The sequence below is a fragment of the Nestor notabilis genome, unplaced genomic scaffold (genome assembly GCF_000696875.1).
Source record: "Nestor notabilis isolate BGI_N333 unplaced genomic scaffold, ASM69687v1 scaffold26004, whole genome shotgun sequence".
Lineage (NCBI taxonomy): Eukaryota > Metazoa > Chordata > Aves > Psittaciformes > Psittacidae > Nestor > Nestor notabilis.
The window spans coordinates 1-19,500 of record NW_009925534.1 but is presented as its reverse complement, the minus strand read 5'-3'; the positions used below and the strand labels follow the sequence as shown (position 1 = coordinate 19,500).

The 19,500-nt window shown below is 40.0% G+C and overlaps 1 protein-coding gene across 1 annotated transcript; it reads left to right on the top strand.

Annotated features, from left to right (window-relative positions):
* Window positions 1-4,788: 4,788 nt before the first annotated feature.
* Window positions 4,789-19,006, top strand: LOC104400002 (interferon-induced GTP-binding protein Mx-like; the record flags this gene model as incomplete). Its single annotated transcript, XM_010013115.1, has 12 exons — window positions 4,789-5,058; window positions 6,556-6,748; window positions 7,679-7,816; window positions 9,045-9,199; window positions 10,745-10,883; window positions 11,383-11,581; window positions 12,360-12,438; window positions 13,407-13,529; window positions 14,286-14,427; window positions 16,618-16,776; window positions 17,700-17,776; window positions 18,777-19,006. Coding segments are annotated over exons 1-12 (1,904 nt in total), but the record flags the coding sequence as incomplete, so codon positions are not given.
* Window positions 19,007-19,500: the final 494 nt, after the last annotated feature.

The following is a 19,500-nucleotide window of genomic DNA, read 5'->3' as shown; positions in this document are numbered from 1 at the left end:
AAAAATGACTGCTGTAGCTGAACCCAGGAGGGACACTTGCTCACTCCTCCTCTTCTTCCACTCCCTGCTTCCGGCAGGATGGCGAGGAGAATCGAAAGAATGATTCTAGATACAGTTTCAATTCTTAGCCACACTGCCTTGTGGCTAAGTCCTCTTTGGAGGAATTTACGTAACCTAAAACACGTTTCCACAAGCTTGATATTAATTCCAAAGACTTTGAATGTGTCATCTGCTCATTGCTCAAGCCAGTCTGTGGGGACTGATGGAGTTTCCTACTCTACGCTAACACTGCTTGGAACAGGGGTGCAGTAAACACTAAACTCCCACACCCTTTTCCCTCAACATCACAAATCTGTGCCATGCTAATGTCTCTCTTGCCCTGGATGTGCAGCCAACTCAGCTGCAACTACCAGAACTATGCTCTTGCAGCAACAGAACTACAGTTGCACAGTTTTACAGGAGCTACTGAGCAGGTTTGTGGGATGAAAGTTCTCACTTTCCTACTAGATGTATCTTACACTGGAACAATGCCCTAGTCAACTTCTCTTTTTCGTGTAAAAATGCCATTACTACCTGCTTTACCCTGCTTCTCTGTGACTGGAGCTCAAGAGATGGTGCGAGAGACTTGAAATGAGCGTCCTTTCTTTGCCTATTTATAGTTAACTTCCCAAGTTGAGCAATTCTTCAGCAGTTTAGGGGTTTGGTTTTCCTTTTTGTTTTACACCAGTTTTGATATTTTTCTTAATTTTTTTCTACTTTCCCATTATTTTTTGGTAGTTCTATCTGGGGGTTATTTATTTTGCCAGGATGTTTTGTTGTACGGTTTGGGGTTGTTTTGGGGTGGTATTCTTTTTCAAAACAGTTGTGTGTAGGATTTGCTTCTTTACTGCTAGCTTTTGGGCTTGTTCTGGCTTGTCTGTAGGACTTTATTTATTAATTTAGATGGGGATTGTTTTTGAAGGGATAGTTCTGTGATTAAAGAAAACCCTGTAACCGAAACAATTACTTAACAACGGAACTGCTGAAAGATAATAAGCTGATGAGTAATGCGACTTAGAAGCCCATTTCCACTCAGATTAGTCTCCTTTATGCTTGAGTGCAAGAAGACAGATGACGGAGGAGGCAAGAAGAGGGATGGTGGAGGATGCCAGGAGAGCTTGAAGGTGTGGTCCCCTGCAGTGGCGCTTATTGGGCCATGATGGTGCCCATTCAGCGCTGGCTCTTTGTCACTCCCTGCCATGCATCCACAGCCAGAGCTCAGAAACAAACCCTCTGAGTCACTGTAGACAAGGAAGTAGGAAGAAGGGCTGGCTCTAATGATCACTGTGACTGCTGTTCAGTAGGACCCTCAGACGAGAGTAAGGCAGTTTGAAACCTATCAAAACTGCCAGGAACTGAGAGCAGCTGATAGAGCAGCAGTCAAAACCAGAGGGACTGAGAAATAAGGGCTGATCCTGCATCAGAGCTGCAAAGCCCCTGCCAAGACAAAGCAAGCTGATTTTGCTTAACAGCTTTGAGTCTACAAAAACACAAAAAAACACGGGCAGGAGAGCAAAGAGAGCAAAAGAGGGAGGATCCTGACCCAGTAACATAAAAAAAAAACAGTGCAAGGACCTGAGAAAGCTCAAGACCTTGACTGCCCCAAAGTAGTGCATAATACTGATAAATCACACTATGTGTCACTTTGCCCATATTTAACAACCTCAGTTGTAGAGCCTCTGACAGTAAAGGTGCAACCCTAGTGAGTGGTGGCACAGCTTGCCAATCTGGCAAGGCTGGAAAGTCTTACTGTGGAGTGGAAAAAATTCTCCTTCTCCTGTGGCGGGGACCCTCACCCACTCACTTTCTTCATGAATGGATGAGGAGTCCAAAAGGATCCCTCAGATGGTGGAGGGTCAGCATCCCCAGCCAGCAGCACTCACAGAAGCCGGGCTCATCAGCTCGCCTTGTCTCTGCTCAACCTGTCTGGTTTCATCCCACTACAAGAGAGCTGACTCAGTGAGATTAGTTTTTAGGAAAGGAAAGAGTTGTTGCTCATGGGCAGTATTTCCAAGTACCTCCACCATTTTCCCCTGTCACCCTGCCACACAGTACAGCCAAGTGAGGAGGCAGCCAGCTGTGTCGTGAGGAGTGTCATTTCTGTCATCCACTAAACACCAGGAGGAAAGTTGGCCGGTGTATAAGGAAATAAAAAACCAGCACATCGCATTATTGTTTCCAGAGCTACCATGAAGTGAACCCCTTTTCTTGTTGGAATTGGTTTCATTTCTCCTGATCCCCGTCACAGTGTGTAGGTGGAGCCTGTAAATAAAAAAGCACCGAAGCTGAAAAGAAGTTACTGCTTCTCCTCACTACAGGACGCTACACAGGTAGAAGTTTCTCTTTTACTTCTTCTAAAAACAGTCATGCAGGTTTTAACTGTTACCTTCATTCCTTTTAATAGTTGCATGTGAGAACGCTGCATGAGATTCTAAAGTTAGTGTGGTTAAATAAGATTGCCAGAATTAGGATTTGTTGCTTTCTGGGGTGGGGAAAAAGACATTACTATTATTTCTTCTTTAAAGGGTGAAAACTGAGAGACAGCATTTAGATTGGAACACATTTTTTATAGCACCTACTGTGTGGAGGCAGTGTTCAGCAACACAGTGTAGCTGGCAGTATTTATGTGTATCATCATAAGCTTTGCATCACTTCGTTCTTTTTCTGAGAAGACAGCTAGAATTAATAAACGTACAACCCAGAGACCACATAGTTTACCCAAATATCCTGAAATTACAGGATACATCAGGCAGAAGTCCATGTGCTCCTCTGGCTGGACAAAGACTGAATAAATGCAAGATCTGTGTGGGTTCAGTGCAGCAGATTTGTGCTTTGGGTTTGATAGCTGGTTTTGTTCTTACCCCTCAAGATGCAAAGCTGGGATTGGTAGAGAAGAATGAGACAACAGCTCTTCAGGACCATCAGCAAGTTGGTGCTTCATGCTGATGTGGCTGTATAGCTCAGTGTTTTATGTTGTGCCAGGGGAGATTTCTGACACACAGGCAGACAGCTGTCTAAAGGTAAGGTTCAAGGAAACCAATACTGTCCCAATAATGGAGGCAGGGGCAGCGCTGGTGAAGAGAAGTGTTATCAGACTTTCAGTATCAGCACGTCATCCAGGTGTCATGTTTCATGCATAGATTCTGGCCGGTTTCAGAAAGACACTTTAAAATTGCAGCTCTTTTTATTGGAAGTGTTTGGTCCACTAAATTGAAAGGTAGATAGAGAACGGGTGACACAATAAAAGGGAATGCTGTTAGAAACATTATTATCAGTAAATTATTTCCTGTAGCAATAGCAAATCACTAAAGAATTTCGTAGCCAGTGAATGCGGAATGTATGTTTGTTGCAGATAAGCACTGAGACCTCATTCAAGGAAGAGGAATCTTTTAATTCATTAATAGAAAAATATTCATACTGGAATATTGAAGAAAGGTGAATTATGGAGAAAGATGAGGAAACTGTAAAATACGGAACTATAAAGAAATGAAAGTAGTCCAGTTATCTTTTATTGCTGGCCAAAACTGAGAAGTTTCCCCATAGTTTGGGGTTTTTTTGTTTTTTTTTTTTTTTTTAAAGGAAACAGGAATATTTACTAAAAATTGTTGGTTTATTTAAAAGAAAGACCAGATAGTAAATGTGGAATTAATCTTTTTTTTTTTTTCTAAACTTGTTTTACACATTGAAAGTTTGACTTGTGTCTGACCATCCTGTTTTGACACCTGCTCAAATTAGAAAACCTGTAAACTTAATTCAGCCAAAAAGTTTAAAAAACAGGAAGTTATTTCAAACAAAAATGTGTTTCTCCAAATTCATTTTCCCAAGTATTTGAGTTAAACAGATCTCAGTTTTGGCAGGGAAAGGTTAAAAAAAAAATAAATCTAGCTTTGAAAAAATAATTTTTTTTTTCTTTAAATCATTTTCACTGGAAATCACTTCCCCTGGAAAATGTCACACCAAAAGCCTCCAGTTTCTTCAGTCACCCATAGAAAATATAACAACAAACTTTTATATAAAGGAAAGCTGAAAAAGAAAATAAAAAGTCTTCTAGTTGTCCCTTCTCTAACATCATGTCAAGCAAAGTCTGCCTTTTGGAGAGGGTTTTAATTCATAGAGGAGGAGGACTAAGATACTGAACTTCTAAAATAGGTGTAAGACTTGCCTCTGCTAAGTGTTTCTGCCACAGGAGAAGTGAGTTGGCCTCACAGCAGACTATGGCTTGGTGTGTCCTACTCTCACTGGTGTTGGTCCGCACAGGTAAGACCCTCTTTGTGCAGCCACACAGCCCTTTACTCCTGACCCCAGCTGACTGAAGTTTAGCATTTGCACACTCTCTCCAGCCATGCCCGGCAGCTGCTGTACTGACTGAGATTCAAAAAGCACCTTTCAGCATAATATTTAATTAAGAAGAATTTCCTTTTTGCAAAAACAAATGTAATTTTGTTGTTTGGGTTTTTTTAATATTCTTGTTTACTTTTTGCAATTTCTTTTTTTGAAAACACAAAGAAAGCATGAAAGAGGTAAGGAGAAGAGTTTCAAGTGTATCCTCTGGGGAGCAATTTTAGTGACTTGAAAAGAGCTGGGGTAGTTGATATCTACTGAGGGTTTAAATCAGTAGATAAAAGTGGTGTTTGATCTTCTCTGCTATGATAACTGTTACAAGCTTGAGTCACTCAGTGCCCTGTGTTTGATTTCAGGAGCTGTATAAACGAGTGATTGGACCAAATAGTAATCACTAGTCAAACACTTATGGACAGCCTACATGGTAAGCCAAAAAATCAGCAGGCCATGGATTGTAAGAGTGTAGCATTCAACCAACCTTTTGATGGAACAAAATTTGCCCTGATGAAAGATGGTTTTGCATCACATTCCTTACAACCATCTTTCAAAGCTTTTGCAGTACCTCTTCCACCAGAGTTAGAAGATGAAGACGTGATGATGGTGGATAACATGATGGTGCGAAAGCCTAACTATGACCAGAAGGAGCTGAAGAAACAGTGTTATGGAAAAGAGGACAAGGTAAGGCAGATACTAGGAGGGGGCATAGATTCTCACCATTCTTATTCCTTTGTTTCACTTTGTGCTCCAAAATGAATTTCATTGCCTCTTTGGGCAATCTTGATCCTAAGCGGAGGAGTACTTTTGGGATCGGGGCCAAGCAAGCTTTTGTGTAACTGGGAAGGTAAGTACCTGCAATTAATCTGCAAACATAAAAAATGCAGGTGTAAAAAATAGGATGGCAGCAGCCTAGCAGCCAGTTTAATGTGCAACGTATATCTGTTTCACTGGTAACAATTAGCAAATGTTGAATAGAAGTCCTTTAGGAGATTTTTTTTTCACTTAACGCTCTTCTACCTCCAACAGAAATATGAAGAAAGGTTGGTCATTATCTGTGTTGAATATTTGACACTGATTGGTTTTCAGACTGTGTCATAGTTAATGGAGTTCCTAGAAAATGGTTAAGATTTACCAGCTAGTAAATATCATAATGAAGAACCTTACCAATAAGGTTTTAAAATATCTGCCTCCAGTAATGTGTGATCCCTTTCTCATCTCAAAAGGAAAAAGCTGTTCTGTTTGATTACATACGATTGATAGACATATTTTCAGAGGTGGCTTTCTTAGACAAAGGTGATGTGGAAAACTTCTGGTTTCCTTTCAAGAAATAGGGTATGAATGTGCCTGGCCCATTAGGGTCTGTAAAATACTGGTGTTATCAAAATTACATTTTTAAATGCAGCAGTCAGACTGGAATATGGAGACAGAAATAGGGAGAAGAAACCAAGCTGAACTAACACACTTTAGCTGACCATATTTAACAGCAGATGGACCAGTTTTGTAAAGGGCTGGAAATCATTTGGCTTGTTTTCATGAAAGTGAAGAGCATCTGTTAATATCTGTCACACGTATAAAAACCAAAAAATGATAATAATCTGTCATTTAAAACAAGTAATTCATCCCTTACCCTAGCCTAAAATGAGGCAAAGAAAGAACAGCCATGGTGAACTAAAAGATTTTAGCCACATGTTAAGGATGCTAGATCAGAATCACACTTTTGGTGTCTATGCAAACACTAAACCATCAAACTTCAAAACAAAGATTTAATAATTATTACTAGGCCTAGATTTCATTTGCATACACATAATTCAGTACATCTGTAGATGAATGGAAGAAAATGGTAGTTATTTAAAACAAACAAAAACAATAAATTAACAAAACATACTTAGTAATGAGTCTCCCTTTACTCTTTATCTTCTCACGATAGCTTACAAAGTTTGGTATTTTAACTAAGGATGGTCATTGAGCCAACCTCAACTGATTGTCTTATTTACGGACACCTGTTTATAACTTGGAGGTGCAAGAATGCACAGTGATATGAAGTACAGCTTGGTGCCAGTACGTAAGGTTTACTAAAGAACAATGAGCCAGAAAAGATGCCTAAAAGTGGGGTGGTTTTGTGTGAAAACAAATTACTTTAAAATTATGAAAAATTCATTTTAAGTTTAACTCTAACAGGCAGCAGAACATACATTATACAACCAATATGAGGAAAAAATCCGACCCTGCATTGATCTCATCGATAGCCTAAGAGCTCTCGGAATAGAAAAAGACCTGGCTTTGCCTGCAATTGCAGTGATTGGAGACCAGAGCTCTGGGAAAAGCTCCGTCCTAGAAGCCCTGTCTGGTATTGCTCTCCCCAGAGGCAATGGTAAGGATTCACCTTCTCAGAACTCACCTAAATTGCACTTTGTAGAAGGATTATTTTTCAGTCTAAAATTGGATAACTCCATGACTGAGACTATATCTAAATCGTGAGATTCCAGGGGCCTTCTCTGCTCTGGTGTCCAGTAGAAGAAATGGATGTGCAGGTCAGGCAGTGCAGGGTAACTCCAGCAAGGTGTATGTCCTGGGTGGTCAAGAGACCAGGAGTGAGAAAAGTACAGTGTAGTGTACTTGTTCCAAAATGTGGATAGACTGGAAGGTAGCATCAGCTGATTCTGTATCTTTCCCAGCAAAGAGTAGTGCAGCAGAGTATCGGTTTCACATGGAAGACTAGTCTTGAAATTTGCTTTTGAAGTTGGTTTGTGGTTTTTATAACAAGATTTTCTTACAGATACCTTTTTTTTGTTTTTTAAATGTAAAAAAATGTACAAAGATCTCCTCTAACATATATGTCCCTTGGATGTTATATAAATCAGAGAAGATTGTTGGAAGACATTGCTGCTCAAGAAGATTCACTTCCAGCTCTGTGTGTGTGTGTGTATACACAAACACAATGTCTGCAAGTTCTGTGTGAGTTGACAGTACCATCTAGTATTGCAGGCTGGACTTGAGGAAAAGGCTCTCACAGGATGTAGGTGCAGCACTGAAACAGGTCACCCAGAGAGGTGCAAAACTCCATCCTTGGAGGTTTGCAAGACAAACCATGGCTGGACAGAGCCATGGCTGACCTCATCTAGTGTTAATGAGAGTCCTACTCTGAATGACAAGTTGAATGAGAGCCCTTTGTCAATGTTTCTTGGAACGTTTCTGTGTCTCTGTGCGAAGTATTAGGCAACCCTATGTGCACCATGCAGTCCATAGATGTGTATCATGCGTAACAGTTGCTGAGTTACCTCTGTCTTTGGAACTGCTGCAGGTATTGTTACTCGATGTCCTTTGGAACTTAAACTGAAAAGAATACCTGCCACCCAGGAATGGAAAGGGAAAATTCGTTACCGTAACTTTAACATAGAGCTCCAGAATGCCTCTGAGGTGGAGAATGCAATAAGACAAGGTGAGTTGTAATGTATTCCTCTCTGATTTGGCTTTCTCAATCTCCTCTTAATCCTTTCTTACCTTTTCTTAGGCTAAGCAGCAGTCCTCAGACTAACACAATTGTTGTAGCCAGCAGTAACACCAAGAGCTGAACTCAGAGAAGAAGACAGTGGGGGAGCATAATATAACTCTCTTATGAGAGTTGTACCACTTACTAAATCAGTGGTGAGGATGACCCATGATGTCCAAAAAAAGCTCAGGCTGTCCCCTCAGCTGGATGCTGTCTGCCTGGTTTGGGGAGGTTGTCAGTCAAATACAAAGCCCTAAATGGTTCCTGTCATCAGTTCACTCAGAGTATGCTTGAGGTGTCTGTGGCTGTAAATCTTACGATTTTGGAGAAAATCGCAAGAAGACAGACTAGAAAGCATATGGAGTTTCTGCCAGCTAGTGTTACCACAGCCTAAATCACTGCACTTTCTATGTCACAGATTTGATTTTATGGTAGTTCATGCTGTGTAAGGAAACATTTTTCTTGCCCAAAGGACAGTAAGGACTTTGTGAAAATTGGAACATTCTTATTTCTTTGACTAGCGCTGCTCTGCAACATTGTTAATTGTCCTAATGTTTTTCCATTAGCTTTTCAATATATTATTTTGATATTTTCAATATATCCTTCCATAACTGGCAAAGTGGTATGAATTGATTAAGCTAATTGCAGAACTGAAAATTTCTCATGAGAATGACTACTGAGTTTCCTTGCTTGTCTGTACTGTTCACAGTTAAAGCATTATTGCCTTACAAGATTTGGGACAAATTACTTGATCACTCACCTATCAAAATGTGAAGAATATAGAATGTTATTATCTTTCAAGGCAGCCAAGGATTAATGCCTACAAAGTGTCTTGACTTTGAGAAATCTAATTTCTAAAACTGACCAGTATTCCGTCCAATGACTTTTGTTGTGTTTTACTTACATGTACTTTGCATAGCTGAAAGTTCAGAAGTATATGGTCTGCAAATATTAAAGTTCACATTGCAAAAGGACTCCATGTATTCACATATTGCCTAATTTTCTCACATTTTTACATTGAATGGATTTATGTGCATGGCTGGATGCCATGCCTAAAAAAGCCAAGCTTAAAAGTACTTTAATTGGTAGCAGGTATTTTTGAAAGTCATTGTGCTCAACTTCACTTTCATACATTATTTGAAGCTTTTATTCATTGCCTTGTTCTTTTCTTCTTCAGCCCAGAATGTTGTGGCAGGTACTAAAGGTGCCATTAGTGGAGAACTAATTTCCCTAGAAGTTTGGTCACCAGATGTACCAGATCTGACACTAATCGATCTTCCTGGAATTGCCAGAGTGGCTGTGGGGGAGCAGCCAAAAGACATCGGGGAACAGGTAAAACTCAGTCTCCTCTTACACCAGTCTATGCACAGGGTCACTTCTGTAACCTACCTCATATATGAGCCTCGGCTGTAGGATGCTGAAGTTACTATGCTGGGCTTCTGAGCCAGCAAAAAAGATACACCGACAAACAGGCCTATTTTTCAGGCAAGAATTGCTCATAGGACAGTGAGATCCAGGATGTCCTGTCTGCCCTCTCATGCCAGAGGGAGTTGCCCACGCTAGCTGTGAAGGAGCCACCTCAAGGCCCTTGACACAGCCTACCCATGGAAGCATGGAATAAGCCATCCATGTGGACCCTGAACACAGTGTTACCCCTCTGTCCCTTGGCTAGACTGCAGTCTGGAAGGCAGATACATCCCAAAATGAGTTGTCTCTTACCAGCTTTTTGGATGTATTTGGCAAAGGTGAATAGATCTGAGCTCTTGTAAGATCTTCTGTAGCAAGGCAGTAAATTGGTCCTCTTACAGGTTTGTTGCTCCATCATCCCTTACTTGTGGAGCTCATCAGAATCAGAGCCATCCTGGTATTTCTCATCCCTTAAGGGGTCCTAGCAGACCCTTTTTGACGTAAACAGAATATGTGCTAAATTGGAGGGGATCTCTGCTCTTCTTCTGGCTGCTTTTAGGAGAAATGCTGAGGAATGCAGACAAAACTCTAGTTGGACAAGGCCAGCTGTGAGAATGATGTGCAGGAGCTGGGTGTACTGTTTCTCCTAGAATACCTTTAAATTGGAACTTGGAATAAGAGTAGCCCAAATTGAACTAGACCTAATTCACACATTTCCAGCCTACATGCCTAATAGATGGAGGCTATAGCATTGTAGCATGTTAGAAATGAGGATGGATGCGAAGTACAGAAGAGAGGCACCTTTGCCAAAACTCAGGGGAAAAAAAGAGTAAACTTACTTTAATATAAGCACAAGAGAGGTGTGTAAACCTTTTGTAATACAACACAAACTATGACAAACTCTTTTAGTTTGGCATTGAAACATAGAAGCAACATCAAGTCTCTTGTGCGACTTGGGTTTTTTGTTTGGTTGATTGGTTTTGGTTTTGGTTTGAGGTTTTGGGGTTTGGGTTTTTTTTCCCACAAATACTCCACTGAAATATAAGCCAAAGACATTTTCTCTCCTTTCAGAGATAAAAATTTGAGATTTATCAGCATAATCTATCTTGCTTTCTTTCCATAAGTGTGTACCTCGGCATCAGAACTTGTTTTTCTCACGTCATTATTTGTGAAATATCTTCAATATTTCCATAATGACAGATTATATGCATGAGAGGTTAAACTGTACATAGCTCTCAGGATAGGTATAACATCCAAACGTGCTAGATGTTTGGATTAATCTTGACATAGGAAAAGAGGCTGCATTCTTCTGCTGACCCATTTCCATGCCATCCTTTAGCATGTAATACTATCCTCAGTAAATGTGACATTTAATGTCATTAGACAGTGATCATATTGCTAGAAATAGTCATATCCTACATGGAAGCATCTCATTTCACTGAGCTTTATTAATGCTGTATTGCATTGCAGATCAAAGTACTACTTAAAAAAATTATTTGCTTCAAAGAAACACTCAATTTGGTAGTGGTGCCATGTAATGTGGATATTGCAACAACGGAAGCATTGAAAATGGCTCAAGAGGTGGACCCCAGTGGAGAAAGGACACTAGGTGAGACAATTTTATCTATAAGTTGAAGAAAAATGTGAATCTTTGTTCCATGAAGGTCTGATATTCTATATTCCATGCTAGATCTGTAGAATTAGCTACTAGAAGAAGGAAAAAAAGAAAACAGCCTAAATAGACTATTTACAAAGTTTGAGATGATCCAGTAGCTCAAAGAATCCCTCAATTTTGAGTCTTGCTGGCATACATGTTATGAATAATTGGAAATTGAAAATCTGAGAGTTAATTGTGGGCAAGTTTTGCTGCTACCTGTTAAAAAAGGATTTGCAAGACAAAAAGAAGGTGGGAGGCCAACTGTAGAACAAGTTTTACAGTGCAAAGCCCAGGAGCTGAGTGCTTTCTAGGGGAAGAAAGAAAAAACCAAATTAAGAGAAGTTGCTTTATAAAACATGGTACAGAGTGTTTCTGCTCTGGGTGTCCTACTACACCTCTCCTACCTTTAATTTCTGCACTTAACTAACTATCTCTTTGGGTAATTTCACAGGCATCCTCACAAAACCTGACCTGGTGGATAGAGGAACTGAAGAGTCTGTCATTAAGATAATAGGAAACCAGGTCATCCCCCTTAAAAAAGGTTACATGATTGTGAAGTGTCGTGGACAACAGGACATCCACAACAAACTGTCCTTGGCCACTGCAATCCAGCAGGAGAGAAAATTCTTCCAGACTCACAAACATTTCAGGTATTTCTCACAGCAAGGACCTAACTGAAAACATATTAAAGTCACTTCAAAGCTTCCTGTTGACTCACTGAGATTTAAATTAGGGTTAGAAACAGGTATTAATGATACTCACTATTTCTCATTGCCCGTGTAGTGTTACTTTTCAGGAAGCCAGAATTTTACATGTCAAATAAAACTTTAAAATGCATTTTGTATATAAGTTTTATATACATATATCTCCTCAACCCTGGGAGAAGTTCAGTGGTCTTCAGAAGTTCAATGGTCTTCAGAAGAGACTATTCTGAATAGTCTCAAGAAGTCTAAGTTAAGCGTCTGAGCACTTCAAGTCAAGCACCAAAGTATTTCTATGCACTGGAAAACATGGTTAAACTCAGCTTAAGAGGATGCTGCCTGTGCTAAGGGCACAGATTTCCCCAGAAAGTGACTCAGCAGCAAATCAATCATAATATAGAGAATGGCAGGTGAAAAGAGTTTTGAAACAGCGTACTTTGCATATGCAGAAATAATACAGCAGCACATTAATCTGCTGTTAGAATTTGCTATTTTCAGGTTCTTCTCTGTTTCCCTTTGCTTAGCCAGTAGCAATAGCTGTCAAACAACTCTTGCATAAAATTCCAAGTCCTGGACTGCTGCTGTATCTGTGTTAGCACTGCCCAGACAGTCCTTCTTTTACTCAATTTGTGTAGTAGAACTACTGAAAAGAGAGCAAAGCATCAGTGCTACCTCCTTGCCCCGCCCATGCAGTCAATCCAAAAACACCTTTTCCTCTTTTTTTCAGCATTCTTCTGGAAGAAAGAAGGGCTACTATTCCTTATCTGGCAGAAAAGCTCACAAATGAGCTTGTGGGACATATTATTGTAAGTAACAGAAGTGCCATACTAAGCCATTTGTGTCAGTTACAATCTAGAAATAAGTTCAGCTGTTTAACCTTCGGTTGCAATTGATTGCAATTGGATTGCACCTTTATATGCATAGATAGTACTTTATTATCCTTCAGTCTGGCAATCTGAGGACAAATTGCACTGAAAGTTAGAGGTGAAAAACTCATGCTCTGTTAATCTTAAACTGAAGGTTAACAATAGGCAAATAATTTAATTTGTGACTGAACTGCCTTTTCAATGACAGCCATGTTATTTCTTTTTGCTTGTGAAGAGTGTTGATTGACTGGGTGACAAGTTACTGCTATGAATTTACTAAAACACAACAATTTCTATTTAACTGAAAATGTTTTAAAAAAATTCAAGTAAGATGTGATTGTTTTATTATATTATTATACTGATGTAAATACATTGGAGTTTTAATTTTATATACATGTATCAGTAAGTAATGTATCTTATTCCATTAAGAGAAAATGCTAAAATACAGGGAACCTCTAAATTCAGTCCTGAAGGAGAAAAAACATGCATTTACGTGTCCTTATGCAACTAAACAGCTGTGTTCAATCAGGTATTTGTCAGGAATGGAAGGGTCAGTGCATTCCCCACATCACCACCTCCCTGGCACAACCTGTGAGGACATAGTTTTTGGCTTTCTATAGATGAAACGTTGCCCTAGACTGTAGCTGCTCTGCCCACCTCACACTGAGGTCCAGCTTGAATTCTCAGGTTGATCTTAGCTCCCTGCCTTCTCTCAGTGAAGGCCATATTTGCATTTCCATGGTATCCCACTGTCATGTGTGGGATGCAAGGACAGCAAGCTCTTAGACTTCAAAGAACAGCAAAGATCTTGTGCAGGTGTAGGTCACTCTTAGAGGGATTTTATTTTCCTTCCAAAACCAGACATGTTCAACCTACCTAAATGTCCTTCTTTACTGCCTACCCACCAGAAAACCTTGCCAACGCTAGAGAACCAAATTCGTATGGCACTCCAAGAAACATTACAGGATCTACAAAAGTACAAAAGAACTGCACCCACAACAGAGTTCGAGAAGCTGACTGTCCTCACCGATGTGAGTATCAATATTGATCTGGTCACAGACCACAATGAAGAGGTAAACATGGGAGAAAAAGAAACCACTTAAAGTTAGAAAACCATCAGCATGGAGCACCAGGAAGCTTGTGGTATCTGCCATTGAAGTGTTTCAAGAGTAACATAGTAACATAAACCACTGGCAGGAATACATCATAGCTGCAAAAATAATGGACCACAAGAGCTCATGGCCCCTTCTAGCAATATTTCTCCTGCAATCGGTTGAATGGTCAAAATCAAGCATCTCAGAGATGGAAAAATTACACTCCTGCCTGCCCAACATTTTGAAGGGTTTCTATTGTTTACAGCACTCGTAAAATCAAATGCATTCCTGATATCAAAATTTGGTTTACTAGTCCATCTAAGTATCTTATCTTGGAGAACTAACCCCTCACAGAAAGCTTTCGGGAGGCCAGCAAGGCTCATCAGCCTTCAAAGACTTCATGCAAGTCTGGTCAGATAGAATTTACTTAATGGTTCTAAGAGTCGCAGGAAAGGAAAAAAAAAAAGAAGTATCAAGTTTGTTCTCCTCCAGCTATGCTGGTTTAGGGAAAACAAACAAAAAACCAAACAAAACAACAGGAGTTACAAGCGTAAAAGTGTAAGGAAGGGATGTTTTCAATGAACTGTGTTCCTGCTGTAACATCAAAAGATTGCAGATTTGCTTTATATATGCAAGTCAGTCTGAAGAAATTAAACTTTACTGCATTCTGGTTTGTTCTTTAATTCATTACAGTTGATCAAACTCTTTAATCAAGATGTCTCTCAGACAATGCGTGGAGAGGAATGGTTGGTTGGAAATGAAGTCAGGCTGTTTACAAAAATCCGCAAAGAGTTCCGAACATGGGAGGCAGTTCTCCTAGAATGTGCTGCAAAGGGTAAGCATAGAAAACCATTGTTTGCAGCTGACCTGAGATTCCATTCCCTTGCTTTTAAATCAAGACACAGCATCATCAACTGTATTCAAGAAAGTAAAAACAAGAAGCTGGGAGCATGCATCTGTTGTAGTGTTAGGCAAGTTATGCTTTGGTTCTTGAGGAAAAAGACCAAGCTTGTGTTAAATGCTGTCATTATGGAGACATCAGTGGATGTCTGTCTTCTCCCAGCGAAGTAGTAGAATCAAGGCTGTGGGCCCTGGCACAAAATTGGTTGTTGAGTCTCTTAACAATTCTTCTAAATAACAGCAATAAAACAAACATATCATCTTCATTATTATTATTATGTTAAACTATATAATGAATTTGCTATAATTCTATTACTATTTTTGTTATTACTATTATTAGGAATGTTTTGCAATTTTGGTCTTTTTTGTTCTACTTTAGTTCTGGTTTAAGGCGTGGAGAAAGCAATTCTGAGTCTGAATCACCACAACCTTGTAAAGAGCACCCATTTTTGTGCATCTCCCACTTTGCTAGTTGCTTAACCGAACTCAGATCTAAACTGAGGCTTAGGGTGATGCATTCAAGCTGAACTCTGCCGTGCACTCAACATCTTTTGCAGCATCTCTTTCACATCTTTCAGAGACCCCATCCTTTGCTCTTAGAGATGAAATGGCATCAGCTATCAGTCAAGCAGCAGCTCTTGAAACAAATTCTTTTGTCTTTGATGCACACCTATGTCAGCATTACTAGTCACTCTAAAACAATAGGTACAAATAGGCTGCAAGAATGACATCAACCAGAGGCAAACATTGTATATATATGCATATATGTGAAGACAGACAGACATTAGTGTTTGTCAACATATCTTACGTCCTACCCATGAAATTCCAAGCCAGTCAACATGATTTCATGGAGAGGAATAAAAGAGTAATACAATGAAGGCATGAAGAAATAGACAAAAAAAGAGCAGAAAGCACTAGCAGAAGGATGGAGTTTCTTCAGAGGACAAGAACAACTGAGTTGGATTACAAGGCATTACAAGGCAGCTGAACCACAGTGGGGAATCCTCTGGGCACTTTCAGGTTATCTATCTCCATTGATTTAAACTAATACATCCAACTTCACAATAGGATCAGGGAGCAACACATAGCAGCTCTTAAAACAGCATAGGTCTTGCTGACACTATGCTACCCCAAAATCATGTGTACATATGCCCAGATAAACTATTTACATGTGCATCTGAGCAAGTTCACTTACATAGCTTGAAAACTAGAGGTAGCTTTAGTGAGCTCATTCTCAGCAAAAAGCACTATTATCAGTCACCACTACGATTTCTGAAGGTACATCATTGCAGGTCAGATGATACTGTTTAAATTGAGCTTTCTTATGATGAATGAAAGTATTCAAAGTAGTAGATACTTCTGATATTTGAAGCCTTGAACTTTCTGTTGCAAAGCTGACAGATGCTCTTGTGGCCATGTTACAACTTTGTACTATCTTAACTGTACAGGTACGTTTTCAGACTCGGAACCAGATTCTCTACATCTACTTCTGGGGTTTTTGTGGGCGTTTTTTCCACTATTTTTTTTTTCTTTTTGATTATCCAACTATGGATTCATGTATCTGAATGTTAGAACTGAAAGCATTCATGGCTTGACTTCTACTTTCACATCTGCATATGATTCACAAATTTGACCCCCAAACAGAGATATATCGAAACTTTTCAAAACACTCAGAGGCATGTCTTTGCCTGAATATGTAAACCAGTTCAAAGAGATATACCCCATTTAAGATGGCAAATTTATATAATGTCAACAAAGAAATACTGACTGATATCTTAAATAAAAATAGATAGTCAACAGTAGATTCCCTGGAATCTACCCCTGTTTGGGGTTTGGTTTTGTTCCATGAGGGTAGCAATTCCAAGAAGAACCAGTATTTTTGAGCCCCATCATGATTTCTGGATTGCTTTCTGTCATTTAGGTGTTTGATCCATTATTTCATTAACTGAGCAATAACGTGCTAGCTAAGCTCTTTTTTTTTTTTCGCTTGGTTTTGCTTGAAAGATCATCTCAGTAGTTGTTCTTCTCAAGAGCATTTCAAAGAGAAGAAATAGACTTCCTTCTTAAATCTGAAATTCATAAATTGAATGATTAGTAGTAAAGCAATGTTATTTTAATATTACAGTTAAAAAAAATGTACCCAGTAAAGCATGGAAATATGAAGAACAGTATCGTGGACGGGAGTTCCCAGGTTTTACCAATTACAGGACATTTGAGGACATTATAAAAGAGCAGATCATAGAACTCGAGGAGCCAGCCATTGAGATACTGAAGAGGGTGATCGGTACGTCTCACAGGCCTCATGAGGCTGTTGCATGGGAGACACTCATGTGCCTAACTTTTTTTTTCCAGGATGAGCCAATGTTCTCACTGCTGGAGCAAGAGCTCCAGCCAGGATTCTTCAGAGTGTGGACGTGAATCTAATTCAACCTGGAGTCTTACTTCTTCTCTAGAGCCTCCAGTCTCTACATGTGGTCTCCAGCATTTATTCATACTTTTCCCAGTGGCTGGCGGAAGAGAGTTAGAATGTAACTACAGTAAATAACAGAGTAAACAACTAGTACAGTAGAAGTACCTGGTTTGAGCCCAGCAGCTTGGTATTCCGAAACCTAGGGAGTGGCATTCACAAACCTGAACAGGGAACTCAGCTTCTTTGCCAGTTCTTTGCATGACATTTTTCGTATTACACAGTGACTGCTGGGACTGGGGGAAAAGAGTACATAGTTCATCCAGTAAAAAGCACCCAAAGAAAAAGTATGTCTTCTCTCTCCTATGTTTGCCTTAGAAGGCAGCTATGGCGTCTGTGCCAGTCTCAGCGGTCTGTCCTATATGCAGCTAGCCCCTCTTGCTGCAGGGGCAACTCAGGGGGTGAGATGCAGATGTGCTTACATGGCCAAGTAATGGCACATCTGGTCAGATATGTCTGTAAGCACAGAAATTGCTTTATCAAAGAAATCTCAGGGATATTCAATCTCTCAGGTGTTAAGTGGTTACAGCAGGTCTTCAATGGCTCACACTCTTGGACCTAGAAATCTAAATTTCTACTTGTTTGTACTGGTCACAAAGGCACAGTGCATCAGGACAGCTGCCCAGCTATTTCTGGATGAATACAGAAAATGCATAGTTTTCTCAAGTGTCATATTAACAATAGGTTAAAAACCTCACTTGATTACTTGACCTTATTTTGTCTGTCTCTCCTTTCCTTAGGACTGGTTGAAGAGAAATTTATGGAATTCGCTAAAAGGCATTTTGCCAATTTCCAGAACTTAAACAGAGCTGTTAAGGTGAGGCATTACCTGTAACCCGAGACAAGACAAGAGCAAGATAGAATGGCATTTGTAAATACAGCCATTTGTAAATACAGCATTTCTAAATACTGCTTACAGTATCTATCGCATTGCATTACCCTTATGCAACCATTGAATTTCTTGCAGGCCTATGTTTTTTATAAAATAAGGAAGAGCAAGAAAATTATAGCACCTTCACAATGGGACTAATGAAAGTGCCTCTTGCCTTTTGGTACAACTTTGACAAGATATAAAACATACATTCCTCATTCATTCTGGTCACATTCTCAACAATGCAAACTAAAAACAGTATGGCTGCCTTGAAGAGTTTATACTTAAGTTAAATTTCAGTCCTGCAATGATTTGTAAGCATGTGGGTAGCCTAAGAGTGCTAAATGGTTCTTTTCCCTATCTGAAAGGCAAGCCAGGTTTTTAGCAAGTGCAGAAATCTCATCTTCAATGAGCAAAAGCAGACAAGCCAAAAATCGTTCAACATGAGAGAGTTAGAAGATGACTGTTCACAATCTGGGGTAGAGTTAAATGATATGGATGTCATTGAGCCTTTGTCTCAGAAAGATCTTTGAGGAAGAGAGGAGAAGCAATGCTGGACAGCAAGGAAACGGGGCCCACTCACAAAGTACTGCTTAGAAAGGAAACTCAAATGCAAATATGAGTGAAATAGATGGTTTGCTATTTGACTTGCATGGCCAAACCCTACTGAGCTCCCAGGCCAATCAGATACCAAGCAAATAAGCTATTTCAGCCAAACAGAGAAGTATTTAGGGAGGATCTTTAGGCATAACACAGTGAGATAAATGAAGAGGGAGGAAGTTCTGGTAAACACTGAAGATGAAAAAAAAGATGGGATCTTTTCTTAGGAGTCTTAAGAAAGCATTTTAAGGAATTTGAGGATGACTGAGGGAACTTTGCTGCTGTGCACCGGCACCTTTGCAAAGGAGGCCAATGTCTGAGAACTTGTTGTTCTTTTCTTTCCTAGACCAGAATTGAAGACATTAGAGAAAAACAAGCAGCAGAGGCTGAAAGACATATCCGGACCCAGTTTAAAATGGAGAGAATTGTATATTGCCAGGATAACCTTTACATGAATGATTTAAAATGTGTTAATGGAGAATACTTCAGTGGAAAGAGTCGCAGGGTGGATCTGGTTTGCAACAAGAGCCCTCCTTTGTCCAGGAAATGGTTTCTCATACAAAGGCCTACTTCTATGTGAGTTTACAGATGATCATACAGCAGTTGTTCTGCACCTTGATTGCTATATACCCACTGTCCAGATCTCACTGTAGTTAAAATGTTGAGTCTTTCATGCAACACTGCTACTTTGCAGGGAATAGTAGCCAGAGGGTGTGTCTTGTCCAAGTACACGCACAGCTTTTGTACGAATTAATCAGAGCTTCTGACCAGTCATGGAAACGCCAGGACAAAGCTGGTCAGAAGGCTGTGTCAGCAGTTTCTGGGGAGAAGTAGTTGCACAGTGCTGGATACGGTGATTAGAGAAGCTTGCAATTTCTTAAAGTGATGGTTGGCTCCTACTTGTTAACTCCCTCCCAACCTGGCATGGCTCCCTGCTGTGGCTGCCCCTTGGTCAGGGAATACACTATCAGCAAGTGAGCCCTCTTTTCCAGCTTTTCACAGAGAAGAGGGTGACTCCTGCTGACTACACAGCCCCATGCCTGTAGAGTGCTCTCTTGCTGGCATTCCTA